General features: G+C 61.6%; 11 protein-coding genes across 11 annotated transcripts; all 11 read left to right on the forward strand.

The window, feature by feature from the left end:
* Nucleotides 1-1,710: 1,710 nt before the first annotated feature.
* Nucleotides 1,711-2,838, forward strand: LINJ_20_0530 (conserved hypothetical protein; the record flags this gene model as incomplete). The annotated part of the gene is made up of 1 exon (XM_001465169.1): nucleotides 1,711-2,838. One exon carries the CDS (start codon nucleotides 1,711-1,713, stop codon nucleotides 2,836-2,838), a length of 1,128 nt encoding a protein of 375 aa, XP_001465206.1.
* Nucleotides 2,839-3,717: 879 nt separating this feature from the next.
* LINJ_20_0540 (putative zeta tubulin) lies at nucleotides 3,718-5,535 on the forward strand (the record flags this gene model as incomplete). Its single annotated transcript, XM_001465168.1, has 1 exon — nucleotides 3,718-5,535. The coding sequence occupies one exon, from the start codon at nucleotides 3,718-3,720 to the stop codon at nucleotides 5,533-5,535; it is 1,818 nt and encodes a 605-aa protein (XP_001465205.1).
* Nucleotides 5,536-6,769: 1,234 nt separating this feature from the next.
* LINJ_20_0550 (conserved hypothetical protein) lies at nucleotides 6,770-7,999 on the forward strand (the record flags this gene model as incomplete). Its single annotated transcript, XM_001465167.1, has 1 exon — nucleotides 6,770-7,999. The coding sequence occupies one exon, from the start codon at nucleotides 6,770-6,772 to the stop codon at nucleotides 7,997-7,999; it is 1,230 nt and encodes a 409-aa protein (XP_001465204.1).
* Nucleotides 8,000-8,612: 613 nt separating this feature from the next.
* Nucleotides 8,613-9,041, forward strand: LINJ_20_0560 (putative RNA polymerase subunit; the record flags this gene model as incomplete). Its single annotated transcript, XM_001465166.1, has 1 exon — nucleotides 8,613-9,041. One exon carries the CDS (start codon nucleotides 8,613-8,615, stop codon nucleotides 9,039-9,041), a length of 429 nt encoding a protein of 142 aa, XP_001465203.1.
* Nucleotides 9,042-10,737: 1,696 nt separating this feature from the next.
* LINJ_20_0570 (conserved hypothetical protein) lies at nucleotides 10,738-12,399 on the forward strand (the record flags this gene model as incomplete). The annotated part of the gene is made up of 1 exon (XM_001465165.1): nucleotides 10,738-12,399. The coding sequence occupies one exon, from the start codon at nucleotides 10,738-10,740 to the stop codon at nucleotides 12,397-12,399; it is 1,662 nt and encodes a 553-aa protein (XP_001465202.1).
* A 1,381-nt stretch (nucleotides 12,400-13,780) lies between these two features.
* On the forward strand, nucleotides 13,781-15,070 carry LINJ_20_0580 (conserved hypothetical protein; the record flags this gene model as incomplete). Its single annotated transcript, XM_001465164.1, has 1 exon — nucleotides 13,781-15,070. One exon carries the CDS (start codon nucleotides 13,781-13,783, stop codon nucleotides 15,068-15,070), a length of 1,290 nt encoding a protein of 429 aa, XP_001465201.1.
* Nucleotides 15,071-16,131: 1,061 nt separating this feature from the next.
* LINJ_20_0590 (conserved hypothetical protein) lies at nucleotides 16,132-19,020 on the forward strand (the record flags this gene model as incomplete). Its single annotated transcript, XM_001465163.1, has 1 exon — nucleotides 16,132-19,020. The coding sequence occupies one exon, from the start codon at nucleotides 16,132-16,134 to the stop codon at nucleotides 19,018-19,020; it is 2,889 nt and encodes a 962-aa protein (XP_001465200.1).
* An 876-nt stretch (nucleotides 19,021-19,896) lies between these two features.
* On the forward strand, nucleotides 19,897-20,331 carry LINJ_20_0600 (conserved hypothetical protein; the record flags this gene model as incomplete). Its single annotated transcript, XM_001465162.1, has 1 exon — nucleotides 19,897-20,331. The coding sequence occupies one exon, from the start codon at nucleotides 19,897-19,899 to the stop codon at nucleotides 20,329-20,331; it is 435 nt and encodes a 144-aa protein (XP_001465199.1).
* Nucleotides 20,332-21,275: 944 nt separating this feature from the next.
* LINJ_20_0610 (conserved hypothetical protein) lies at nucleotides 21,276-21,974 on the forward strand (the record flags this gene model as incomplete). Its single annotated transcript, XM_001465161.1, has 1 exon — nucleotides 21,276-21,974. The coding sequence occupies one exon, from the start codon at nucleotides 21,276-21,278 to the stop codon at nucleotides 21,972-21,974; it is 699 nt and encodes a 232-aa protein (XP_001465198.1).
* A 1,030-nt stretch (nucleotides 21,975-23,004) lies between these two features.
* Nucleotides 23,005-24,642, forward strand: LINJ_20_0620 (chaperone protein DNAJ-like protein; the record flags this gene model as incomplete). Its single annotated transcript, XM_001465160.1, has 1 exon — nucleotides 23,005-24,642. The coding sequence occupies one exon, from the start codon at nucleotides 23,005-23,007 to the stop codon at nucleotides 24,640-24,642; it is 1,638 nt and encodes a 545-aa protein (XP_001465197.1).
* A 991-nt stretch (nucleotides 24,643-25,633) lies between these two features.
* LINJ_20_0630 (putative CTP synthase) lies at nucleotides 25,634-27,436 on the forward strand (the record flags this gene model as incomplete). The annotated part of the gene is made up of 1 exon (XM_001465159.1): nucleotides 25,634-27,436. One exon carries the CDS (start codon nucleotides 25,634-25,636, stop codon nucleotides 27,434-27,436), a length of 1,803 nt encoding a protein of 600 aa, XP_001465196.1.
* Between the last annotated feature and the right edge of the window lie 549 nt (nucleotides 27,437-27,985).

Raw genomic sequence — 27,985 nt, forward strand, 5'->3', positions numbered from 1 at the left:
TGCATGCATACGTGTGCATGTGCATGTGTGCTCTTGCCTTGATCGCGTGCTGAAGTGGTCCTGCGCCGCCATCCTTCTCTTCCTCCCATCTTGCCGATCGCCGGCCGCTTTCTCTGCCGCTCTTATCCATCCCTTTCCCTGTGTTGCACCCCTCATCGCAGGCGCTTGCTCTCGCACCACGTCCTACCATCTCTCCCCGTTCTCCCTCTTTTGTCTGTGTATGCTTGCTCGTCACCCTCCGCTAACCATCCCTCCACACACACACGCACACGCCGCCGCCCACCCCGTTGTGCGAGGTGGATGGATCACTTCCGTTTTCGTTGCTGTTGTTTTAGCGTTGATGCGTGTGTGGGTGCTTGGAGGATGGGGGAGGGGAGGGATGCGTGCGCTAGGCATTGTGGTACTTGCTTCATCGACAGCGGTGCAAAACGACAGCCGACGAAGGCCAACGGTAACCGTGTAACGATTTTTGGGGGAGGGGAAGGGACATGCAGTGGAGACGAATGCGAAGGAGCTCGCGCTACTTGCTCAGCACATGCTGCACTCCTCCGTCGCGTGACCTTCACCTTTTCTATTTTTGATCGCCCGCCTCCCTCCTCTCCCCTCCCCCCTCGTCGTTCCCCTCGCGGACGCCCTCGCAATCTTCTGGCCCCTCTCACGCCACAGTTGGGTGGCATCAGGGCAAGCAGGGAGGGCCAGGCGGCGAAGCTTTCGCCAACCATGCGAGCGGGGGTGGGCGAGCCCGGAGAGGCAGCCGGCGCACGGCACTTATATCCGTCTCAGAGGTGAAACGGGACAAAGGTGCATCCGTTGGAAGGGAGAGAGGGCGTCGGAAGGATGCAAGCACACGCTTCGTCCGCGGCAGCGGAGAGGCCATGAGGCTCTTTGTGCCTCGGTGGAGAACGCCATCACGCCGACCCGTGCAGCGCCGTGAGCATCTTCTTTACCGTAGCACTCCCTCCAGGCTGTCCCAGCACGAGTCGTATGGCGAGGAGCGATGGAGTATCATGTCCGTTTTTGCATAGACGCTCTCGGGCGGCGGTGGTGCACACAGCGTGTCTGGGGTGTCCTTCTCTTTGGTCGGCCAGGCCACTCCCCTTTATCCTCCACCTTTCACCCCACGTACGTTTCTGGTGCGACGTCGCACCGAGCAAAAGCGCCCGATGCCTGTGCCTGGGTAGAAGTCCGCTCACGGGATCCCCCTCCCTTTCTCTCCTCCTCCTCCCCGCTGCCTCGCCCTCCCTTCCATCGCTTCCACCGAAGCCTCTATCCACGGTCCTCTTGCTCCCCTTCTTGTTTCTGTATGGCGGACCAAACAACATGGCGCTTCTTTCTATGATGTCGGTCGTCGAATTCTTTCGCTGAGCGACTGCCCTCGCATGCACGCCTGTGCTCATTCGGACGTGATTCATCCGCCGGCCACGGCGCACTCATCATGCCGCGTGCTGCTTCTTCGTAACCTAGGTGGATAAACCCTCCCTCTCCGCACCGCGCCCCCTCCCTGCGGAACAGAAGAGGCACAGAGAACGGATACAGGGGAAGGGACACTCTCCCGCGCCCCCCTCCCTCCCAGACGCCATACACGCGGAGTGGCGTACGCCACGAAGGCGCTGTCTACACATCAGCTCACGCACACGAACACGCATCCATCCATAGAATACAAACAAGCGCACGCACCGGCATACGCACCCGAAGCGTCTGAACCTCGAGATGATCCACCTCTCTCTGTATCACGAGCACTACGGAGTGCGCTACGCCCCGCGCGGGCTGGCGTCGTGGCTCTTCTACGTGCTGTGTCTGCTCGTCATCCTCGTTGCTCCCTTTTTCATCGCTCTATTCATGCAGAACTTCTGGTTGAAGGCAAACTACTTCTACGACATGCCAGAGGTGACCTTCACGGGGCAGTGTGCGGTGCGTGTCAGCACCGTGCTAGGCAGGGAGTACCTCTGGACCTGCTCCGACTTGTTCCACGGCGCACTGCAGGGGACGTCGCTGCGCATTCTGCCGTATTTTTCCACCTACGAGGACGACAGGGACGGCGACGGAAAGATCGACTACGCGAACTTCTTGATGAGCTTCCCCCTCGGCGACGCACTCGAGGCATTCTCCCTCTATGAGCCGACCAGCGCCGCCACTGGTGGTGGCGCCGACGCGCCGACCTCGCAGCGTGACGCGATCCTCGAGGCCAGCTTTCTGCCCGAGTTCGTGTACTACATCAATCATCATCTTGTGAAGGTAAACATGACGGCCGCGCCGCTGCTGCGCTATCGGCGAACCCCCATGCAAAAAGGATTCGGCAACGTCACAGCGGCCACCTCATCGACGTACAGCTGGAGCGGGGCGCCCGTGTGCGCGCTGACTAAGGCGGACATGCTCTTCTACACGACGCACAGTCTCATCAACTCCCCCTACGTGTCCTACATGCATACATACACGTCGAGCCCTCTGCAAGAGCTCGCGCACCAGCCGGCAGACTTGTTAGACCTACCTCGCTTTTCCGGCAACTACGCTGCTCGCAATCAATCCGTTGTGCTGCGCGCCTACGTCGAGGCAGCGGGTGGGCTTGATGTGCTGCGCAGAGATGTGAGCATCGTGCGTGGGCTTTGGGAGGATCTAGATGACCTGAACACCTTCACGTGGTACGTACAGCTGCGCATCCTGCCGGCGGAGGTGCAATATATGCCATCCTACGCCGAGGTGCTCAAGTGGGGCTGGATCCAGTATTTTGCTATCGCCTACATTGTCCAGTGGCTCCTGTGGAAGTTGCGCATGGTGCTGGTGACGATGGGGTTGATCAACTCACGGGCTCGCTTCAGCGCCATGCGGCGACAGTACTAAAGCGCGTGTGCGTGCCAGTAGGCGATTTTCTTGTCATTTGGGCACGCTCCCTCACTCTCGCTTCTTCTCTCTGTTGCTCGCTGCGTCCGGAGCGGGGCTGCGTGGCGTGCAGCCGCCGCAGGGCAGCAACACGGCGGCAAGACGCACACATGAACACGCACACGCACGCACTCGAACGGGCGGAGGCTCTTTTTGCTGTTGTCGTCCGCCCAGACCTTTTAGGAGGAGTGGCTGCTCGCGCGCATGCGCATCGACATAGAGGAGAGGGCTGCATGTACCAGGTAAAAGAAAAGCAGACACACGCACTTCTATTGGACATCCGGGCACACACGAGCGCGCGCACACCCCGTCAAGGCTCACCGCTGCGCACCGCCTCTTTGCGGCCTCATACACATCGCCTTGCAGCCTTGAACGTCTCCGCGCTACCTCCGTCGCGATATTTTGCCCTGTCGGTGATGTCGCTGCTCTCCTACACACACTGCCCTCCCACCCTCCACCGAATCGTTGCGCTCCTCTCTCACAGCGATGCATAGACACACAAGCACTCATATTTTGCTCCTCCGCGGTGCGTCGTCGCCTCTTCGCTAGGTGCCCATCTCAGACGTCACTCTCGACGACGCCCTAACCCTCGTCCGACTGACCCGAGACGTCGTCTAGTGGCGGCGGCGGAGGCATTGGTCGTCCTGCGGGTGCAACCACGCATACGCGGACATCCTGCACGCCCGCATTGAGGTCGTTGAATAAAGAGATACACGTCAGCCCTCATCGGCCCGGCATTCGGATCTCCCTGCCCCTTCAGTCGTTACCACTGCTCGCACGTCTTGGTGTGCGTGCGTCTCCCACAAAAGGAAGGGTACGAACCACTGGGGAAAGACCACCATGGCGATTGTCGTGGTGCTGATTGGGCAGTGCGGCAATCAGCTCGGTGACGAGCTCTTCACGCAGCTGGCGCTGTGCACCTCCTCCAGCGCATCATCCGAAGCAGCCAAGTCGCCGTCGCGTGTTGCGGACCCTTCTCCCTTCTTCGCGCTCGATGGCAAGGCGCGCTGCATCCTCGTCGACACGGAGCCGAAGGTCGTGCTTGGGGTGCAGCAGCGGCACCCCGACTTTATTCGTGCGGAGAACGTGATTCATGGCCAGTCCGGCCGCGGCAACAACTGGGGTCTCGGCTACTACGGTGTCAAGACGGAGCAGAGCAAGCGCACGGAGCGCAACGCAGCCGTGCAGCGGGCTTTCCGAAATATCGCACGTGATCAGCGCGAAGAGGATGACAATGTGCTGAGAAAGGCGTTGCAGGCAATTCACCGCGAGACGCGCCGCACAAGCGACGCCGAGGATGGCAGCGGCGGCTTCGAGTCCATTCTCGTTCTTCACAGCCTCGTTGGCGGGACGGGGAGCGGGCTCGCATCAAGGCTGACAGCGCGGCTGCGGCTCTATTTCACAGAACCGCCGCCGGGCCAGCAGGTAGATGAGGTGTATGAGTCCAAGATGATGCACTACGACGGCTTTGACAGCTGCGTGCAGGGAACGCAGCGGCGAGCGCGACACCTAGTAAACATCACCGTCGCCCCTCAGGCGCTAGGTGAGGTAGCGACGCAGGGGCTGAACGCCGCCTTGACGCTTCAGGTGCTGCAGAGGCACGCGGATGCGATCCTACTCCTGCGTAACGACGACGCGATGGCACCTGGAGAGCCGAGCGGGAGCAGCGCGTGTTCGAGCGCGTCACTGCTAACACGGTGCGTCACCTTCAAGGAGGCGAATGAGATCCTCGTAGCGCTGCTGCTACCGGTGCTGGGCTATGGCCGGCAACCCGGCTGTATCACAAATCTTCTGATCCAATGCATCCCTCCGACGTACAAGCAAACCACAGGCGGCAACAAGATACTCACGCTTCTTGCTGCGCCACAGCGCAGCTACGCCACCATGCGGCAGTGCGTTCATCGAGCGATGTTCTTCATCATCAAAGGCGGCAGGACCTTTATGCCCGGCTATGTGCCGACGGTCCCCATGGACGAGATGCTGAGTCGCACCGCTCTCCGCATTCATGGAGTCGGAAGCGATCACGTTCGGCGTGGTAGCGACAGACCTAGCACGAGAGACGCGCGCGGGAACGGGGATGATGGGGTCGCGCAGCATCGTCTCTTTGATTACAACACAAAGAAACTCGGCAGCCGTCGTCTGGGGTCTGACAACGGCGGTGAGGCTCGCTCAGGTACCGCCGCCACAGCAGCGTCCAGCCTTGCGTCACGGCGGCGTCAGCGATCCACGCTACTCTCGGTCCCCTCTCCTCCATCGCCACCAAGCGCACGAATGCGAGGCGGCGAAGGGCGGTTCGGGAGTTGCGAGGATGACGAGAGCGGCAGCGCCACCTGGAATCGCGAAGACCTTGAAGAGCTCAACCAGCGCGTGTACCTCGAGTGCGTCACAACGATTTCACCAGCGCTGTACCTGCACTATCTACAACTGCGTCGTGCACCGGTAACGAAGATGTTCGAGGCGCTTGATGGAGTACTGGTGCTGAACCAGGCCGTTGAGCTGAATAGGCGCGTGCTGCTCCCGCTTCTCCGGTCGGCTGCACTGAAGGTGTCGTGTGGAGCCTTCATGTCCGCCTACGAGGACGTCGGCGTGAAGTCGGAACACGTGCGGCGGGCGTACCGCGAAGTCGCCGAGGTGCTGGCAGCAGCGGAGGAGCTCTAACGGCTCACTCAGCCGCAGCTGCGCAGCAAGAACGCCGATGTCTTCGCCCTCCAGGTGTGCGTGTGTGTGTGTGTGTGCTGTAAGTGATGCTCAGTGTGAGGTGCACGCAGGTCTCTCTTTTTCATCCGCCGCCCCTGCTGCTTCCGTTAGTGGCGCTGGCGCCTTTGGTAGTGCCTTCCCTCTGTTTTGTTTGGGGTGGAGTGATGAAAGGGGGAAGGGAATGAGATGGGCTGTGCTCGGCAGATGCTGTGTTGGCCCGCAGCTTGTCCCGCATGCGCTCTCCGCTTCCCTTCACGTTGGCGGTCTTTGGAAGGTCCGCTCTCGCCACCGCCTTTCTGGCGCGTTCCGTATCGCTTGCGCCTTACAGGTATCGCACACGCAGCGACTCACGCACATACCTCGGCGACCGCATCGAGCCCTTTTTGATGTTCTCTGGATGAGCGCGAGTTCACGTTTCAACTTTGCCCCTCCGCCCCGCGCACGCCATAGAATGCGGCGATGGTTGGTGCCCCGCATGCCTTTACGCGAGCCGCAGCTCTTCTGCTGTGCTGCCCACACCTGCCCGACTTTCCGTTGCGCCCGCTACTTCCCTCCTCCCGACCTCTCGCATCCTGCGCCGCGTAAGCACGCAGCACGCACATCACACCCACGTCGAAAGGAAGATTCCCGTATATCACCTGAGGCTTGGACACGGTGGCGCCTTCTCCAGAAGGAGCCGTGGAACACTTCGTGAACTCAACTCGGCCACGGACGAACACAGAAACGTGAAGGGATCAGGCTCTCGGAAGCAGGCGCATCTGCGGCCATGCAGCGATGGCCGTGCAGACGGTGTTGTCGCGCGGCAACGTTAGGCTCGCGCACCTTTGTGCTTGTGCGCCGTCGTGTGCCGAGCGAATGCATCGCCTCTTCCTCCCACGCGTCCTCCAGCGCAGCGCCGCCGCGGACAGTGGCGCATCAGCGTTCTTGTATTATCATTCCGCCGGTGGAAAGGCTGACGACGCCACCGAGTCCGCGACTGTCGCGCCGCTATGTTGACTCGCAGACTCTGGACGACGGTAGAACGCAGCAGGCGAATGCACAGGAGCCTGATCATTTTCGGTTTGCCATCAAGAACAGCGAGAGGGGACTGCTCGACCACGGCGTCACCCCCGACGCGATCGCCTTCATCGCTGAGGCCGAAGAGGAGTACCGGGCAAGCTCGTCCTACCTGCACGACCGGCCCGGTGGCGCTGGCATGCCTGAGTCGGAGACGCACGTGAATGAAGTGACGGGCCAGCAGGTTACCACGACCCGGATTGCGGCGCCGTTCGGGGAGACCTACGTACCCTCCAATCGAGAGCGGTTTGCGGAGCGGCAGCGCGTGGGCGAGTTGAGTCGGCAGCGCGACCTCGTCGACAAGCCATTTATGCTGGACGAGCACGCGCAGCTGAACCTGCGAAAGGAGCGTCAGCTGTGCGAGCTGCTAGCCTCTCCTATGCCCCAGCTTGCGAAAGCGGACGAGGTGGCGCATTTCCTGCTTAATGGTGTCTACGCACAGAGCCTGGCACTGCAGCCACGGACGTGTGAGTCGGTAATGTTGCTCTACTCTCACGCGAGTTTTCTCCGTCGGCTGGAGGGGCCAACGAAGCAGCTGACGGGCCGCGCGCACGACGCAGCCCGGCTGGCAGCCCCGTCTGGCGGGGCAGACATCCCTGCAGTGCCGCGGACGCCGCAGGATGTACCGTTTCTGGATGACATGCGGCGCCTGTACACCCATCAGAAGCGCTGCTTTATCAGTCCGACACCCCTTTCACTGGAGCATCTCATGACAACACTCAGCGTCATTACGGCACCGAGCACGACCGCATTCCATCTCGCCAACCGACTTCTCCTCGATGCGGACAAGTTTGTTCTGCTGCCGACACGCACGACGTACACGGCATACTTTACCGTATGCCACGTGAACAACGCGATGCAGTTCGCGATGGCGCGTTACACAGACGCCGTGCAAGCGCTGCAGCTTCCCGTCGACGCGCCGATGCTGACAGCGCTGCTTAAGGGCTTGAACGAGAGCGGCTACGTAGAGGAGGCGGTTTCGCTGCTGTCGCGAATGGGGCACGTTGCGGTGTCCACGCCGCTCCTGAATGCGTCGCTGGAGACGCTGCTGCTCTCGGAGCAGGCGCTCGCTTGCTTCTCCCTCTACGATGCCATGCGTGGGTCCTCGGTGAAGCCGAACGCAGAGACGTACACGCTGCTTTTGCTCGCTTGCGAGAAGTCGCAGCAGTGGCGCCGTGTGACGGCAATTCTCGCTGAGATGCAACGCCGCCGTGTGCGTGGTAATGAACAGACGCTAAACCTGCTGCTAAAGGGTCTGCTGCAGGAGCGACTGCACAGTTTTGCCGCCCAGCTATATCACACGATGCTGGCGAAGAAGGTGCCCTTGTGGCCAGCGCTGGAGCTCGGCGTGCGGCCGCTGCTGCGGTAAACTGAAGCGAGCGAGCGTTGCCTGCACCTGTGAGGTGAATCAGGAGGTACCTCTCGTCTCGGCTCGGCTCTCCCGCCCTCCTCCTGCATCGCTTCTGTTTCTCTTGCGCTCCCCCCCCCCCGCGCATGCACCGGTACGCTCACATGACACTAAAAGAATTACGAGTTATCGAAGCTGCTGCGCCCGAGCGCCTCTTATACGTGCGCCTGCTTGTGTGGAAGTTAGCATGCTGCGCTCTTTTTCGGGGTTAGGGGCGGAGCTAGCGGCTCTTACTCCCCCTTTGCGTTGTTTCGCGTGCTCGACGTCAAGCCGCATGCACAAGAGCGGGTGGTGGATGGTGGGGCGATGTCACAAGCACCGTATTACTCTTGCCTCTTGAATCAGATGGGCATGCGCTAGTATTTACGCCGGCTAATCGATCCGTGTATGCGCCCATGCGTCTGTGTGCGCGCTTGTGCACGCGTCTCGGTGGCTCGCGTTTCCTTGCCACTTACGATGCTCTCCTCCTCCCTCTCCCATGCCCTTACACACGCGCACACCCGCGCCCTCGGCACCGTCGCACACATCATAACATGCTGCACACAACCATGCATACGCGCGCGCCTCCCCCCTCATGTCTGCGCGCGTGTGTGCGCCTGCCCGTTCTCGAGCAAACAAACAATGCGGCTGCCATCCCATCGACGGCACGCGCGCCTGCCCCCGACTCTGGCCGAATTCGGAACGCGGCCGCACGAAAGCGATAGAGAGGCGAATCATGTCTGGTGTTCCCATCAAAACGGAGGTAAAGCAGGAGGGGGGTAAGTACGGGGCCACCGCCGCTACGCAGGAGTCGAAGCCCGGCATCTTCGCCACCCAGGAGACCCTCGGCGACGTCGGCCGGGAAGATAAGGAAGGCACCTTATATGTCTGCGGAAACTGCACGGCGCAGCTCTACTTCAAGCCAGACTCTCGTCTCGTGTGTCCCATATGCTCTCACATCACCGGCGCCTCGACTGTATTCTACAAAATCCGGACAGAGCCCACGACGTACGATACCGTCTGAGGTAGTGTCGCAGAGACAGAGAGGGCCGAAGTGTCTCTCTCGAGAAAGGACTGTGAAGCGAAGCGGCAGGTGAGGAGGATGCGTGCTGCATTGCAGAGGCTTCGAACTCCCGCGCCTGCCTCATCGCGCCCTTTTTTTCGCTGTGTTTTGCTGTCGGGTCGATTGGATTCGATGGCGCACTGCCTGGCCTGGTCCACGTCGGCCCTTCCCCGTACATAAACAAGCAAAACGCGCAAGCTCGATATCGACACGGTCGCCTCAACAGGGAGGAGGGCTGCAGAAAGGAAAGAGGGAGGCGCCGATAGGAAGGGTTGTGCGTGTGCTGCCGGCCGACATGTGGCAGTCGTCATGGTCACCGCTTTCTGATGCGCCGTGCTTTTTAGCTGCTCTTCTTCGGTGCTTTCACTGTGGACATAGGTGTGCGCGTGAATGTTGCCACAAATAGCGGCGGCGGGGCAACACTCGCCCCCCCCCAAACACACACACACACACCACATACGCTGCATGTGCTCGCGCCGTTTCCGTCCTATAATGTCTCTCTGTTTCCCACTCTCTCACTCGCGCGCACCGGTGGCAACCGCATCGGTCCCTACTCTTTTCAAGGGCGCCAACGGGCATCTCGTTTTGTCTTCCGTGGACACACACACACACATAAACGCGTGCACAAGCGCAATCTCCCGTGCCCCCCCCTCCCCCGACCGATATGAGCGGGTTTCCAACATCTACGCAGTCGACGGTGGGCCGCGCCGGTACGAAAGACGATGGCGCGGCGGCCGCAGTGCCGCAGTGCGTGTGCGCCACCTGTATGATGCGGCTGCCGATGCCTCGTTCTTCGTCTGTTTTTGCATCGTTTCAGTGCCCACAGTGCCGCATGAATGGCGTGGACGCGAAGCTCGTCTACACATGCCGCGCGCAGCCGACGGAGCACTCCACGCGATGACGCGTTTGCTGGTACACGGATCGCGCACGGCAAGCGACCTTTTTCCTTGACCCTCCCCTTCTACCCTCACGTTACTGGCCTGTCTCTCCATAAGATCCCATTGGGGTGGGGGCTTGGACATGTGTAAGAGCCGTAAACAGGAGTGCAAACAAGAAGAGCAACTTGGCCACGATGCGCAGGTGGCGTGTCTCCTGCTGCTGCTCCCTTTGACTCCTCCCCGCCTGTGTATGTCCCCTCGCTCACGCACACGTTGCCAAGAAGCTGTAGCTACTGCGGCAGTGATTATTGGCACATTTTTTTTTGGTCGTGAGTCTGTGTGTGTGTGTGTCAACACCTATCGATGGATGCTGCTCAGCTGCGCTCCCCACCTCCTCTGCCTTTGCCGCGTGCAATAGAGGACGCCCACACTGTCTTTGTCTGCACGGGCACCTCTTCTAGGCTCGGCTCCTCCCTACCCCGCCCACGCACCCTCCCCGCCACCTTCTCGCGATCGCTTGTCTTCTCTCATCTCGCTTGTGCTCTGCCGCAGAGCAGCACTGATCCACCACTGGCACAGCCGACGACGCATGCGCGACTTCGTCCTATCCCCTTGGCTTTGACTTTACCCCGCCCCACCTGCTCCTCGGACGAGCCCCCCTCTTCCCTCCCCCTCCCCCGCGCGACGCTCTCTTTCACTTTTTCCGTCTGCACCCCCCTTTGTGGACTCGTGGCTCTCTTTCTGTTTCTTTTTCTCCGTTGTATTGAGCCACCGCCACCATGTCGATTGAGCTGCTCGTGGAGGCGATCCATGCCTCGCCCATCCGGCTGTCTCTGTGTATCTGTGGTGCAGGCGCCGGCGTGATTCGCCGCCTCACGCGCGTGCCCGAGTGCAGTCGCACCCTGCTCGAAGCCAACGTTCTCTACCATCGCGGTTCGACGCAGAGAACATTAGATGGCCTGCCGCGCCATATCGTCAGCGCTGATGCGGCTCGGCAGCTGGCGCAGCACGCCTTTCACACGTCTCGCGCGATCGCCTTTTCCGAGGCGCGCGAGCAGCAGCAGCAGCAGCAGCAGCACCCACAGCCCGCGTCGACGCTACCCGGGCAGACGGCGGCTCTTCTCTTCGGCATTGGTGCAACGTCTGCTGTCAAGACGAGCCGCTCACGGCGCAGCAGGGACGAGGTGCATGTGTGTGTCTGGGGCGGCTCGGTCAGCCTACCGGAGGGCTCCTCCCACCAAAGCGGCGGCAGCCCTGCCATGCTTGGCGCGGTCCGCTACTACCACATGGACATGCCGGACTGGCTGAGCAGGGCGGAGCAGGACGAGCAAGTGGAGCTGGTGGTGCTCCACGCCATTGCGCGCACAGTGGAGTTGTGCATCCCCGGCGAAGCGGAGGTGGTGAGCAGGGACACCAACGCACCTGGTCAGCGCACCTACCCACGGTCTGTGTTTCAAGCTCTGCTGCCCAGCGCCGCAGAAAACGCCTCAGCTCGCGGTGAGGGCGTGCGCGTATCGAGCTCGCCGCCTAGCCTCTCCGTCGTCACGGACTCCGCGCGACTGTGGTCGGTGCCGTCCGAGTCAGCTCCGGAACCGGTGTGCCTGGATCCATCCAGCGAGGTGCGATTGGCACTGCAGAACGTCCTGGGCGCCGGCGTTTCTGCCGCTGCGCCCGACGGCAGCGTGCGAGACGTATGCGCTTTGTGGAACCGACACGGCGAGTTGCGCTGCAGCGGCATTTCTCCGTACTCGGCGGCGCCTCGAAACGCCGCGGAGGCGGTGATGGAGCACCAGCAAGAGGGCGGGTACGACCGAAGCGCTGCACCAGCTGCGTCAAGCAAGGTGATCCGCCTTCTCTACCCTGGGTCTTTCAACCCGCTTCACTACGGACACACGGAGCTGGTGCAGGCGGCCACGCGTGTGGTGCGCCAGCGACGGCAGCAGGACGTGGAGCAGACCGCTCTACCGACGCCGGTGGTGGTGACGTATGAGATTGCCGTGAAGGTGGTGGACAAGGGCGCTATCGAGGTGGATGACCTGGTGCGCCGTGTGCACCAGTTCTTGCGCCGCGGCGAGCGGGTTGCCGTGACCGCGGCGACTCTCTTTGTGGACAAGGCGAGGCTCTTCCCAGGCCACGGCTTCCTTATCGGCATCGACACCGCCGTGCGCGTGCTGGACCCGAAGCACTACAGCACGAACGAGGACCCAGCGGATGCCGAAGCCGCAATGGTGGCGGCGCTGACCCGTGACATTGCAGGCAGGGGGTGCTATTTTGTGGTAGGCGGGCGCAAGATGAGCGATCCTGCAGGCTGGCGAGAGCTGTCGTCGCTGCGCATCCCGGAGAGCGTTCAACACTTGTTCATCGGCATCCCCGCCACGGAGTTTCGCGTAGATGTCAGCTCAACGGAGCTGCGCGCCCAGCGCAACGGTTGTGGTGCATGAAGACGCACACTTGGGAGCCGATCTCGGCGGCGGCGTCGCACATTTCCTCGTTGCACTTGATCGAACCCGCACCCCTGTGTATATGCACGGGAGCACATCTATGGCAGTCGCATACGGCCCACTCACTTCTCCTTGCCCCTTCTCCGACATCCTCAGGTCCGTATGAGGGCCGCGGTCGCGCCATCAACGCTTCCGTTGGCTGTTATCTTTCAACGCTTTTGCTTTGGGGTGGGCAAGTGGGTGGGGGCTCTCTTTCGCATGCCTTCTCTCTTCATCCGTGTGTATGCGTGCATGCGAGTGGACTTGGCGTTGCACGTCCTCCATGCTCTCACATCTTGCCACCCGTCCTGCTCTTCCTCTTGCTATTCTCTTTGTTTATCCCTTGCTTGCAGACTGGTCCCTCGGGTGCGTTGTGACCTCTGCGCTCCCCTCGCTCACGGAGGCGTGGCGTGACGTGGCCTGGTGGTGGTGGTGTCGGGCATGTGTGCAGGGCTGCCGAAGTCGCGCGAAGGCCACATATATACACACACAAGCATACATACGATGAAGCGTCCATCAAACGGCCAAGCCGTGCTTGGCGACGCGAGGCCGGCGGCCTACGTGAAAGGGGAAGGGGTGATCTCAGAGCTTGTATCTCTCTCCTCTGCCCTCTCCGGCTGTCTGTTTGAACAGTGTATTGGATCATGCAACCGGTGGTGTGTGTGTGTGTGTTCGTGTTGGCCACGGATTCAAGCCAAAGTGTTCACCGGCAGAGATGTGGGTGGGTCAGTGGCGTACGGCCCCCAGCGTTGCCTCAACCGCCTCCCACTGGCACGCGCCCCCGCGCATGTCCAAGACCCCCCCCCTCTTGTCGTCCCTCTTTCTGGTTTCTGTCGCTGGACACGCACGCACCTGCTTCTCCTCTCTCCCCGCTTGACCTGCTCTTCCTTCCGCCACGTATCGAGCGCTGCCTTGTCCATTTCTTCAACGCGCGCACACACAAACAGGACTGCTGCTGCTGCTGTCCTCTTCCTCTGCACACCGTACATTCAGCTAAAACTTTCCAAGAGAGGGCGGGGGCCGTTGGTTTCGTCGCTTCGTGGTACCGCGAAGAGGTGGAAGAGAACAGAGGCACGCCGTGCAGTCGTGTCGCAGTGACACGCACGCACACGCAACACACTTGAAAGCCGAGCGAGACGCAGGAGACGTGGCCGTCGGAGTATTCTTGGGTGATACGCACGCCACTCTCCCGCCCTCCCCGTCGACTCCCTCCTCAGCCTCTCTGAGCGTGTTTGTGGGCAGCACTCTTCCCAGCGCCCTTTCCGCTTTTTCGTCAGATTGGGTCGTCTTTGCAGATCACTTCCCCCCACCCTCCCACCCACGATCCGTTGGCGCCGCGACCATGGTGTCGTACACCTCTGCGCTGCTGCGGGTGTTCAACCGCAAGAACAAGGCCCCGCAGCGCATGTCGAACTTCACCAAGGTAACGAATCTGAACAAAGCCGAAAAGGTGAAGATTGAGACGGTCGATGGCGACGTCGTCAAGGGTCGCGGACGTGTGCACCGCCGCTCGCACAGCGGGCTAAAGGATGCGATTGAAGAAATGGAGCACCCGGCCATCTGGCTATGGTACCCGTGGCGCAAGAACCCGGAGCCGCCGACGCCGTACATGCCATCGCAGCGCGCGCTCAAGAACATCCACGGCGCCATCTTCACGAATCTCAGCCCTATTCAGAAGAAGAAGCAGGAGCAGATGCTCTACGGCGTGAACATCCCCGAGACGCGAGTCATGCGGTTTGAGCAGCAGCACCCACTCCTCTCGACGGCGCTGAAGCAACTGGATGGGCAGCCGAAGGGCTTCCCGTTCTGGTACAAGAAATACCCGACGCGTCGCCACGCCTATGAGCAGCGCTTCAGCGTACCGACGGAGATGCTAGAGGGCTACAACGACAGCATCAAGAAGGCCTTCAGCATGAGCATGATGACGATCCAAGAGAAGCAGTTTGCACAGGAGGCGATGTACATGGAACGGTACGCTGAGCACGACTTCGACACAACCAGCCCGGCCGTTCTGGCGGTGAAGCGGGCACTGAAGGTGCGCGTGCTGCGTAACCACTTGCTGACGAACCCGCACAACAACATCGTGAAGACGATCCTGGCAAACACCGAACGGAAGCTAAACCACACCCTTCGCCGGCTTCGCAAGGTGGACTTCAAACGGTACTGGGAGATAATCCGCGACCACGATGTACAGGACGTGCTGCAACCGCCAAACCTCGTGACGTACAGGCAGGGCTCCTACTGGCGGTACGACTGGAACGCAGGGCTGGCGATCAGCACGCAGCTCGCAGACGTGCTTGACCCTCGTGGCCTCAACGGCTGCGTTGAGACGGGCCGCTCCCGTTCCGAGGTGGCTCGAGACCTCGGTCTCTCCTACACCCGCCCGCTTCAGGAAAACGAGAAGAAGCAGCTCTCGGAACAGGCCGTCTACTACGAGCGGCTGGCGAAGTTCAAGATGGAGCAGCCGGAGGCGGCACGCGCGCAGGAGCGGGAGCGCTTTGTCCGCAAGTTCTCCGGCATGTTCCTCAAGATGGATATGAAGTCGGGCGTCCCCGACTTTCCCAGCACGTACCGCAAGCTGCTCGGGACGCAGGTGGCGCGGTGGTCGTCGAAACGGCACGGCCCTATGTAAGCCACTCGCCGGCGTTTTGCGCGATGTGCGCTGCGCGGCACGTGCGTGTGCGCGCTGTCTCGCACAGCAGTCCACCTTGGCGACAAAACTCTTTTCGTCATGTCGCTCTTGTCCCTTCGCTGCGTCTGTGCGTGTCTGCGTGTGTGTGTCTCGCTCACCGTATCTACACTCTAACCAACTGAACGGAACGAAATGCCTGCAACAGACGAACAAGAGCGAATCCTCGCCGTGTGCGAGGGCTGCGCTGGAGCAACGCCCGCTGCACGCAGCCAGGAAAACAAGAAACGGGATGTGTGCTGTGTTTGAGGGCAGCGCACAAGCTCAAATGGGGACGCCACGTGTGCTGGTGTGAGCCATCGCATTCATTACAAGGCCATCGTCTTGTTTTCGTTTCGCTTGCTTTCTTCGTGGATGTGAGCGATAACTCTTCCTTCCCTCCGCCCGTCCACCCTCCTCGTTGATCGTTGCCACTGGAGTGTGGGTGTGTGGGTGTGTGCTGTACCTTCAGCACAGTATACACACACACAGACACAGAGAAAAGTGACCAGGGGCGGGGGGCTTGTGTCGCATCTTTGCTATCCCTCTCGTCGCCCTCCCTCTGCCCATCTCGCATCATCTTCCGTTGATTTTGTGCGGTGCAGATACACATGCACACACATACACACACGCATAAATACAGCCAGCAGCTCCAGAACGCCAACACTCCACGTGAGAGCCCCGCTGCCCCCCCCTCCCTCCGCTCCAAAGAGAAGGAAAGGAGAGGTCAGCATCAGCAGCGCGTGTCACGTTCTCCGTCGGCTGCCTCGTCTTCGCTCCTCCGGATCGCCTAGGTCCATACGTACGTGGGGTGGGGAGCGATGGGGAGCGGCAGGAAAAGCGCAGGGCAGGCACACCCACACGCACACACACACCGCGCCCTTATCATCTCTCTCGCGTTCTTGTTTTTCTGGTGCCCTTAAAAGATACTTGTACACACGCATAGACATACATGCGCACGCGTGCGCGTCTTGAACGGCCGCCTCCCACCCCTCCTCTCCCGGCCTCGCACACACGCAACGCCGATGCCCGGCGTGCCAGACAAGATACTGGTAGGCCCCACCACGTACGTGCACCTCCGCCGCAAGCACAGGGACTACTACGTGCCGAACTTTCTCTGCGGCGCCGATGGGAAGTCAACATCGCCGCGATTGCCGGACGATAGTGAGCACGTGTGGCGCTACAGCGTGTCGAAGGCGCACCACAACACCGTTTTCTTTTTCAATGCGGTAACGCGCAAGTCCGTGTGGGTGCTCCCGGTTGTACACCGCGATGGCCGCACGGAGCCGCTGGGCGAGGGTGAGGCGATGCGAGCCATCTACTCCGATATCGTCGCCGATGGTGTTGAGGCGATACCAGAGGCGACGCTCAGCAGACTCACCAAAGCGCGCGTGCATAAGGAAAAAAGCATGGACGCTCGCGGCAAGCTCGATATTGACGTCACCGACTCACTCAGTTCAACACCTAAATTGGTGTCAGCCGTCGCGGGCCAATCAAAGTCGACGGGGGCTCGCTCTCCTGGCGATCCCCCCTCGGAGACGGCGGCTCCACATGCTGCAGGGCCATCTAACGACTCTGCCGCAGCGCTACAGGTGGTTACAAGAGAACGAGTGCACGCATCAGGGCTGCGGGCACGTGAAGCAGAGGCGCAGCGCACCTCGGCTGCGCCGAGTGCGATAGCCGAGAGAGAGCACCACAGGCCAACATTGCAGGACCGGCTCGCTGCTTGGCGGGCCCGCCAGCACGACCCGGTATCGCCAGCAGAAGGTCCGCACCACCACCAGCAGCAGCCAGCCTCGACTGCCGGGGGCCCAACGGCGGCGACGACGGAGACGCCCTCAGTTGTTGTCAAAGACCCGTATGCATACACGATATCGTCCACAATGCCGACAAACAAGAAGTGCGAGTCCTCGAGCGCGGAAGGTGCCCTACATACAAAGGAGAACGAGGCGCTGCCGCGCACGCCGGACGCGACGCAGGGCCACTCGCTCATGCACACCCAGGCTTCAGCAGCCGCCTTCGCCTCTACCGACCCCGAGAACGTGCTGCACGCGCCGGTGCCAAAGCAGGCTCAGTCACGCGAGAACATCGCCACCGCACCACCGGCCAATGTAACAGCGCCAGCCATCCAGGAGAGAGAGCTCGCGAGAGCCGCAGCACTTCTTCATCAAGAGAAAATCGCCGCCATGCAGCAAGAGATGGCAGCACTGGAATCTCGACGCCGTGCACTGGCGGTGGAGCAGGCGGAGGCGGAGGAGCGCGCGCGTCTAGCGCAGGCACGCGCCGCCGCCGAGCGTGCACGCTTGGAAGAGATCGAACGGACTACACGTGAGCAGGCGCAGCGACGCGCCGCCATGGACGCGTCTGCCGCGGCTGAGCTGCGTGTACAGAACGTGAACGAGTACTTGTCGAAACAGCGGCAGCTGCAGGAGGCAGCGCAGTCCGCTGTAGCAGACTCGTTCACGTACGCCTCTCGTATCGCCGCGCAGCTCGTCGCTGCGGCCCCCCGGCCAGAGAATGTCTACATCCCCGTCAAGGGCAAACCTAGCAAATCGGGTGGTGAAGCGAGCGCGCTGCTCACACCGCCTGACTTCCGTGCCCATCAAGTTGGTCGGGTGACGCCGGCCGCTGCAGGACCTCCAGCTGCGTCGCCAGTGGCAGGGGAGCCGGGCCTTCGGGCAGAGGCGAAGAAAGAGAGCGGTGGTACCTCCGTGGGAGCGCAGCGTGGCTCCCTGACCGTTGCGCCTACCTCGACTGGCACGGCAACCGCTCAGCGCCGCCAGGGGCGCCTTGCCTATGCGTTGCCACACCTGTACGAGGGTGAGGTCATCACCTACCGCCCGAGCAGCAGCTTTACCCGCCAGGCAGTCCTGAACGACCGTGCCGCCGCGATCGAGAACCAGCCTCCTCGAGCGCTCAGCTCTTCAGCAGCAGGGCTCACCACACCTCTTATCTTGGCAGCCAAGCGCGATGGCACTGGCACGCAGTACTACGACGCGGCCCACCAGCACTTCTTCCACGGCACCTGGCGTGAGGACAAACGAGACGGCGCTGGGGTGCTGTCGCTGCCAACCACGGCGGTGCAGGGAGGCTGGCGCGGCGACCAGCTCGTCGGTCCCGCCATTGTGCAAACGCGGCACAGCAAAGGAGCAGCCACTTTCGCCTCCGGGAGGCCCGCCGGCAGCTTACAGGCGCCCGGCACGGGCCCTACGGACACCTCGTCGCGTGACAACGGCGCACTGCCGTCCACGGCCTCGCACACGTCGCGCACCGCAGCCGGCACGACCACGCTGACTGGCAACGCCGTCATGGAGCTGGACAACAAGGCGCTCTTCGTCGGTGCGCTCGAGGAGGGTCGAGTACGTGCACCGTATGTCCTTCAGCTGGGCCAGGGCGACTACATTGAGTGGCTTGGCGCTCCCGCGCGCCGGGGAGGATGGGCTCGCTCGCCCGCCGGCGCATCAGGAGAGCTGGTAAAGCACACCCCTGCACATGCCCCCTCCTCTTCCTCGGCCCCCGCTTCGAAGGCTGGCACCGGTGAGTGCCGTATCCGCTTCCGCAACGACGACACCTACGTTGGGCACGTCTGCAACTTTCAACTTCACGGCTTCGGCTACTACCGCTTCGCCGAGGACGCGCACTCCTACACCGGCCGTTTTGAGGCCGGCCTGCCGCACGGGGAGGGGCTGCTGATCTTTGCAAACGGAGACGTGTACCGCGGCGGCTTCGCGAAGGGGCTCTTCGACGGCCACGGCACGTACGCCTCGCACACGGGGCACTACGTGTACGAGGGGGACTGGGTGGCCGGAAAGATGAACGGTCAGGGCACGCTGGCCTTTGCCAATGGTGATGTATGGAAAGGCACTTTCAGGGACGACACGCGCGTGGTTGGCGCATACACGACGCTAGCGTAAAGCGCGGTGCGAGGGGGCTGGCGATCATTTATGCATGCCCCCCCCCACCCACCCACCTCACCCTCTCCAGGTGTGACGGGTAGCGGTTGACCCTCGAGCTGTGGCGGTGCATGTCCCTCTGTCCTGCTGCACCTCTCGCCTTTCTCCAACAATTGACGAGCGCGCGCCTTCGAAAGCCTCACCGTGTTCTGCTCTTCACGCTGGAGGCAAGCAAAGGTGTTCAACGGGAGAAAAAGAAACAGATCATCTACTCAGGCAGGAGAGGCGGCTCTGGGAGCAAGCGAGGCCCACATGATGGGGTCGTCAGAAGGCGCCCTTTGTGACCTGCTAATGTCAGAGGAGAGGACGGGGAGAGACCTGCTCGCTGACGCTCGCTGCATTATCGGAGTGGGCATGGGTCACGACTGGTGGCACACGGCGCCATGGCACATGCGAGTGAAAAGTGACTCGGGGGGCTGGGGCACCCCTCCCAAACCCCTTCGGCAGTTGGCAGCCTTCCTGCCGTTCAAGCGGTTCGCGACGGCCTTGAATGGGTATTCTCCCCGTGCGCTCCTTCACGACCATCTCTTTGCTCCACCACTATACACGCACACACACACACACACGCACATATACACATGTACACACGAACTTGAGCTGTACGCTTCGCCGCGTGTTCTCTCCTCTTGTCGCGTCCCCACCGCAAGAAGAGGTCGGTTGCAAAGGGGAGCTCGTGGACGAAAGCAAGTCTCTCGTAAAGGGCTCGCATCGCGGGAACCACAAGCAGGCACACACACACACACGCACACACACAGAGAGACATAAAAAGCACCCGCCGCTAACCGCGGCCCCCCCCCACCCTCTCTCTCGCTCCCCTCCTCTCTCTGTAGCAGCAGAATGGGCTACACACGCGAGCGCACCAATCGACACTTCTTTGTGTCCCGTGCCAACGCCTTCTTCTCTCGTCTGCCGATTGCCCGCATTCAGCGCGCGTTGGCGATGGAGGCGATCAAGAAAGGTTCCATGAAGCCGTGGAAGCACACCAAGGAGCAGATCATCGGCTCTCCCATCACGTGCAACTTCGAGTACAACCCGCGGCCGGTGCGGCTCATCGGCACGGTCATGGACGCGCACACCGAGGAGACGAGCATTAAGGGCGGGCTAAAGGTGTACTCGCGCAACGAGGAGGCGAACATGATGCTGTGGATCCCCGCCGGCAACCCCAAGCTGAAGTATGAGGTGACTTCCGCGAAGGGCAGCTTTGAGCATTACCTGGACGAGCGTAGCAAGTGGGATGAGGCGTGGCTGACGGGCCGGGCTCGCATGAAATAAGGCGCGAGCTCACACGCGAAAAAAAAAAATGATGGTGGTGGCGGTGGCGGCAGGGTCGCCTCAGACACGCACGATCACGAGTGGGGCAATGAAGGCGTTTGTGTTGTCGTTGCTTGCAGGGGAATCACGCGCCTCTTTTTGGCACGCCCTAACGAGCCGATACATGAACGTGGCGCTGGTGAACACACGTGCGTGCGCGCACCAAAAAAGTGAAGTCAGCGAAAGGGAACGGCGACTGCAGCACGGAGGCGTGGCGCTGCCTTGTGAAGGCGCGTCGGTACCAGGTACTTGTGCATACGCTCCCGCGACTTGATGCGCGAGGGAGGGAGGAAGCGGGGGAGGGAGCCTTTGAAGGCTCACTGTTGAGCCTCACGGAGTGGCCCCCACGGAACGGCATCCGCCGCTTCGATTGTGCTTTGACGCCGGCGTGCCGCTGCGTAAGCGCGTGCTCGCGGGCCTTCGTGGAAGATGCCCGTTCTGCGCTCCATTTCTCTGCCAAGTATGCGCTCACCCTTCCGCCCTCTCTATGTATACGTATGCGCATCTCAGGTTTGCGACGTTGTCGATCACACACGCACACACACACAAACACACAGACACACAGGTAAAACGCACGGACGCGCACACCGCATCCGAAATTTACGCGAAGAGTACGCGTGGAAGCGCGTACAGACAAACCAAAGAGGTTGAGAAGGAGCGAGTGGGACGGCGTGCAAGTCGTGAAAGGGCGTGCGTTTGCGTGTTCCTTCTCCTGCACGCTTCTGTCAGGGCGTTAGCCATCGCTGGTGACGCAGCCCTTCTCGCCTCTGTCGAGGTCAATACTGCTCGCGCGCGTCTCCGGGCCGCCCGCGCTACATTGGACGGCGCATCGCAGGCACGTCTGTGGGTCACAGAAGGTTAGCGAGTATTCGGAACGGCGCGCACCGTTTGCGCTCACCTTAGCCATGCCACCACCGACCGAAATGCAGGAGATGGAGATGGAGATGGTGCAGGGTATGTACGACACGTACGAGCGCCTCTCGGACGACCCGCCGTCGTACTGCGTCTCCTTAGCCGCCACGCAGGATGAGCCGCCGCAGCTGAGAGTGATCATCACCTACCCCACCGAGGAGTACCCGGAATCGGCACCGTGCGTTGTCGCGGTAGAGTGCATCTCCAAGGCGCGCCGCATCCCGGTCGGCGCCATCACCAAGCAAATCGCCAGCACATGCGAGGAGAACATCGGCATGCACAGCGTTGTGCTGGTGCTGCAGCAGGTGCAGGAGTTTCTGTCGCGCGCTGTCGAGGAAGAGGAGAAGGCGGACCTGCTGCGCCGCGGCGAGGTGATGGCGTCTGAGGCCGCAAAGCGCACCGGCGCAGTGGAGGAGGACCCGACCATCCGAGTCGGTGCCGCCGTCACGCGGGAACTCTTCGAGGAGTGGAGCCGCAAGCACAACGCTGAGAAGGCCAAGGCACGGGCGGAGCGCGAGAAGAAAGCGGTGAAGGTGTCCGCCTCCAAACTGTCAGGCCGTCAGCTCTGGGATAATAGTCTGAAGTCCGCGGACTGGGCGCTGTTTGGAGGCGAGGCCGAAGAAGACGGCGTCGAGAACGTGGACTTCGGCTCCATGAAGGATCTCGACGAGGATGAGTTTGATCTCGAGTAAGGAGCGTCTGGGGAAGGGGGAAAGCAAGGGGGCGTGGGTCTGACCGGTGAGACGTTGGTGCCCCCCCCCACACACACACACGGACACACCAAAAACCCGTCGTTGAGTTGATGGACACACTATCTGTAATCGCAGACGCCGCTGTTGCTTTCCTTGTTCCTTTCCTCCCAGCTCAACGGCTGCGAATGCGGCGCGCCCACACGTATCCCATGAAACATGCACGCCCTTCAGCGTGCAAACGTCGCCTCAGCCGCGCCACGCGAGTGTAGCGAGAGAGGCGGAGAGACGCCCCCCTCGACCTCCATACATACACACGAAAAGCGTGAAGGCTTATCATGCCATTGAACGTCAATGGGCGTTATGGAGCAAGCTTTTGCGCATCAACTCGAGACCTAATCGATGAGGGAGGGAGTTACTAGTGCTCCGTAGAGGAGTGGCAGCCTCGGATATCGTTCTTCCTCCCTGCTGCCTTGCTGCCCCGAAGTGTGTTCGCCGAGAGGCCGGCTGGGAGTAGCGGAAGGGCGGCTGAAGTTGTGGACGTGGTCCTACACGAACGCCATGCACGCCTCCCGGAGGCGAGGAAAACACGCAAAACAGGAAGAAACCGATGTCGCTGCACCTTCCAGCGCCGCTGCCGTCTCTCTTCACCTCACGCTCTTCTTTCCATTTTTCTCGCTTCACATCTCCGTGCCTTCGCACATCCGACACGCGCTCTCATCTTTGCGGCTCACTTTGCGCGTTTGTGCTGGCAGCGAACCGGGGGGCTGACCCCGACGATTACACTGCTTGATTCCTGCCCCTCCCCACCCCCCCCCTTCTCTCTAGGCAGCACGCGGCGTGACAGGAGGGGATATTACGAGCAACAGAGTCGTAGCTGTCACGGTGCCGTCGCGATTCATCGCACTCAACACCGCCCCTCACGCGCACCCAGACAGCAGAGCCCAACGTCAGCGGCACCTGCTCACGTCCCCGTTTCTCCTTTCTTCTCCTCGTTCTCTTCCTTTGGTATCTCTGACCATCTTCGCAAGCTATGCTCGCGCCAAGGAGCGTTCGGTGGTGCGGTGGCAACCGGCGCAGCAGCGGTAGCGCGAGTGTCGGCGTTGGCCCACATGTGCGCACGACGGGGCCCTGGATGCCTTGGCACACTCTACTCTATCAGCGTCGCTGCTTCCAAGTGATCCAACGCGGGCACGACCGGCCACAGGAGTCTCTCTATAACAAGCTGGGCTTCGCCAAAGACACGGAGGCACGCCTTGTGCGCCGCAGCACCACTGAACTGCGGCAGGCCCTGCTGCGACGCGTCGAAGAGCTAAAGGACCCCGCGAACGACCCAGCGGACAAGAAGCGACTGTCGGAGCTGAAGGATGCGTACACCCGCCTACAGGACGACTGCTTCCGCACGAACTACGCAAGTCATTACTACGCCTCCAACGACGCTCGACTACATGTTCTGTGCGACGGCGGTCAGGTGGCCGCCAACTTCAACCCGGAGCACCAGCAGTTCACCTACGTGGACCACGCCATTGACCGCGAGAGCACCGGCAGCGGTGTTGGTCGCTGCTTGCCCACGGGAAAGGCTGGCGGTTCAGCTTTGAGTTCGGGGCCCCCCGGTCGCAGCGAGGTGCCGACGGCGGAGGCACTTGGCGATGCCTTCCGAAACGCCACCGGCGTCGGCGAGAGCGCCAGTGGTGCCACCTCGTCAAACGCCACCGCCTACAAGGCAGCGGACGCAGCAGGGGCGCTGAACGGTACCGACATCACGCACCTGCTGCGCGTCACCCTCGAGCAGAGTCTAGCAGGCTGTGAAGTGGAGGTGGCGATACACAAAAATGTTCGCTGCGTCACGTGTCGCGGCTCGGGTCGGCAGCAGCTGCGGACACCGCGGAAGTGCCCGCAGTGCCTGGGCCGCGGCTCTGCGCACATGCCAAGTGCCACCTATCACATTGAACGCCGCTGCCTCTACTGCGGTGGCGAGGGGACCGTGCCGGCGCCGCCGTGCCGCGCGTGTGATGGCCGTGGCGTGCAGCTCCACCAGGCGGTGCAGGTGCCGGTCAGCGTGCCCGCAGGTACCCTGTCCAACTCCCTCTTCCGCCTTCGCCACCAGGGACATGACGGGGTGCGTGGTGGCCATGCTGGTGATCTACTCCTCACTGTGCTGGTGAGCGAGCACCGCTATTTCTACCGTAGTCCCGAGAGGAGCCACGAGCTGCATGCGATGCTGCCACTGCCGCTCTCAGTAGCATTACTCGGCGGTCGTGTCAACGTACCGACGCTGAATGGGTTCGGCACGGTGCACGTGCCGCCGTGTGTGCGAAGCGGTGAGGTTCTTCCGCTGGATGTGTATGGGGCACCCGATGCCACGAATCGCGCCTCTGCAGCGGCGGCAGCTCCGCACACAATCCTCTATCATGCCTTGGTGATGATTCCAAAGGGGGATGCACTGTCTGGACGGCAGAAGGCAGCACTGCAGCTGTACGAGGCGCACCACAGCTATCCGTCTGCCACAGCAGCAGAGGTGGAGGCCGTGGGCCGGTCACGCACCTTTGGTGCTGAAGCCTCGCAACAGCAGGCACCAGCATCATCGGCAGGCACGGTCTCCCGCGAGCAGCTGATGGCAAGTTGCGCCGCCCTCAAATCCTCGTACACGCACTGGTTTCATGCAGACTGATAGCACGCACGATCGTGCGCATTTTCGTGTTTCACGGATCGCCGTGGAGGGGTGCAGATGGCATGGATTTATGCGCTCATCTATGCCTGTGTGTCTGTGTGCGGGTAAGGTGCCAAGGTCGGAGGTGCCGCCGCGCAAAGCCCGGGGACCGCAGGAATGAGCACTGCGAGCATGCTGATGGGGCGCGTCGCTGATGAAAAAGACGGCGAAAGTGAGGCTGCTTGATTGGATGCTATTGTCAGGCGAGGGAGAGACACACACGCACACACACACAGACGAAAACAGATGCGGAAGGGCGCTGGACCCATGCGGAGGGATGGCTGCAGCCCTCCGCCCCCCACCCCACCATCCTCACCACCACCACCCGCGCCCCAGAGTTCCGCAGCACAGCGCGACGGAATCAAGCAAACCCGGAAAGCAGAGGTACGGGAGAAGAGATGCATACGCAGTTACCCTAAAACTGTGACGGAAGCGGAACGAAAAAAAAGTGAAGGCCGCTCCAAGACGTTCGTGGTGCGTATTGCACCGTAAAGTGCCGGGCACGCGCAGCATTACATACAGTCACGCCAAGAAGCGTCTTGTCCTCTGCGCTAGCGTTCTTGTGCCCCACCATTCTCGTGCTGTTTCTTCCGTGAGCTCGCGTTCGGTCCTGCTGAGACCGACGAGCAGCTCTGCCGCAGATCTCCGCCCCTTGCCCCCCTCCCCCAGCCTCTCCCTTCTGAACCCCCATCTGCTGCACCTCAGAGAGTCCTCTCTCACTCTTGCACTCTCACAGCCATCGCATAAAACGGAACCAGCTGAACAACCACAGAGGACACATAAGCAAGCCCATCGAGTGACGTGCTAGCGTATTGTCCTTACTCGTCCCTCGACGTTTCGTTGTCGCCGTCGATTCTTTGCTTCTCGTCGTGTGTGCGTGTGCGCGCGTGCTCCTCGTGTTCCGCTGAGCTACAGAACTAGCAAGGGCGTCTTTGGCTTGTCATTGTTAATCATGGAGGAGCGCAAGACCGCGTCGGGGAGTGCGTACTACCTCCCTTCGCCGCTGCTGCTGTCGCAGAACCAGGGTGAGGAGCGGGTGAAGTTTGTTGTGGTGAGCGGTGGCGTGTGCAGCTCCCTCGGCAAGGGTGTCACGACCAGTGCCATCGGTGCCCTGCTGCACGCTTCCGGCTACCGTGTGTGCAGCATCAAGATCGACCCTTACATCAACATTGACGCAGGTCTCATGAGCCCGTATGAACATGGTGAAGTCTACGTGCTGGAGGACGGCGGTGAGGCGGACCTCGACCTCGGCAACTACGAGCGCTGGATGTCGGTGCACCTGACCCGCGACCACAACATCACAACTGGCAAGGTGTACCAGAAGCTGCTAACGAAGGAGCGCGCCGGAGGTTTTTTGGGCAAGACCGTGCAGCTTGTCCCGCACTTCACGAACGAGGTTGTGAACCACATCTTCAAGATCTGTCAGACACCCATGAGCGGCTCAAACAAGCGGCCGGAGATTTGCATGATTGAGCTGGGCGGCACGGTAGGCGACATGGAATCGCAGCCCTTTGTCGAGGCACTGCGCCGGCTGCGCTACTCTATTCTGCCAGAGGACTTCTGCCTCCTGCACACGACGTACCTTCCGGTGTTTGGAGGGACGCAGAAAACGAAGCCGACGCAGCACAGCTGCCGCGCGCTGCTCTCCCTGGGCCTGCAACCCGACTTTCTCGTGTGCCGCAGCGAGCAGCCTTTGGCTGCGGATGTGAAAGCGAAACTGTCGGACCAGTGCGGCGTTCAGAGCAAGGACATCATCGGCGCCCCCGACGTGAACTGCCTCTACCAGATTCCCGTCAAGTTTGTGGATCAGGGTTTGATCGATCGCCTCTTGCACAAGTTGCGCCTGCGGCCAAACATGCCGCCCACGGACGCGCCGACCTATCAAACCTTCAAAAAGTTCTCGGATATTCTGCAGAACCCGAACAACCAGAAGGTCCGCATCGCCTTTGTCGGCAAGTACGTGACAGGCGGGTCGGACGCGTACTTCTCTGTGCTTCAGTGCTTCGAGCACTGCCAGCTTGCCCTCGGCATCAACGTCGAGGTCTTCTACCTGGAGAGCGAGCAGCTGGAGGGCGAAAACGCCGAGGAGGCAAAGGCGGCGCTGCTCGAGTGCGACGGCATCTTCGTCCCTGGCGGCTTCGGTGTTCGCGGCATCGACGGTAAGGTGAACGCGGTGCGGCTGGCTCGCGAGCACAACATCCCGTATTTTGGCGTCTGCCTGGGCATGCAGGTCGCCCTCATCGAGTTTGCCCGCAGCCAACTCGGCTGGGAGGACGCGAACAGCGAGGAGTTCGACGCCTCCAGCACACGCCAAGTGGTGCGCATCATGGACGCCGACCGAGAGCGCATGGGTGCCAACATGCACCTTGGCGCTCGTGAAGTGCACATTGTGGAGCCGCACTCGCGCATGAGCACCATCTACTCCGGCGCCAAGGTTGTGCTAGAACGCCACCGCCACCGCTATGAGGTGCACGGCAAATACCTGAATGATCTACGCAAACAAGGCCTCGTCATCTCCGCCGTCTCAGACCCCGACGCCGGCGAGAACCTGCGTGTCGAGGCCATTGAAAATCCGTCGCTCAAGTTTTTCCTTGCCGTGCAGTTCCACCCCGAGTTCGTCTCCACCCCGCTCGACCCCTCGCCGCCGTATCTTGCCTTCTTCGCAGCGGCGGCTGGCAAGGAGGTGAATTGGCCCGCGGAGTGCACCGCGCGCCGCCTGCCCGCCTCGGCCCAATTGAGCCAAGCGTGCAGGTAGCGTCTCGATGGGGGCGCAGAGGGGCAGGGTGGGGCGGCGTTCCTGTTGAACGTGCTTTGGTGGTGGTGTTGGGGGAGTGGATGGCGGCCCCTGCTTTTGTGCGGCTGAAGAGCGGCGGCGTGGGGTAGGGAGCCAACACAACCCCTGACGTCGACAGACAGCGAGACACAAAGAAGGACTTCGAGGCGCGCTCCGTGAAGGGCCGTGCGTGTGCGTGTGTGTATCTGTGTGTGTGTGGCTCTCTCTCCCTCTTCGTGGGTACGCCTATCGGTGATCTGCGAACATGTGCGGGGCCATTGCACACGCCGATGTGCCTCCCTCCTCCTCGTCCTCCTCCTCCTCCCGGGGCAGCGCACGCCGCAAAGGCAACGGACGAAAGAGCAACAAACAAAACGAAAAGCGCGGTGTCTGAGAACGACGCACGTGCGGTCTGTCACGCGCCGCGGCACAGGCGGTTCCTCGCCCTCGGCTCACTGCCAGTGTGTCGCGATCGCTGCAGGCGCCCGTCTCTTTAGTGCTTTCTTCCCCTCACCCCACTCCAGCCCCACA

Source organism: Leishmania infantum, chromosome 20, assembly GCF_000002875.2.
Source record: "Leishmania infantum JPCM5 genome chromosome 20".
NCBI lineage: Eukaryota > Euglenozoa > Kinetoplastea > Trypanosomatida > Trypanosomatidae > Leishmania > Leishmania infantum.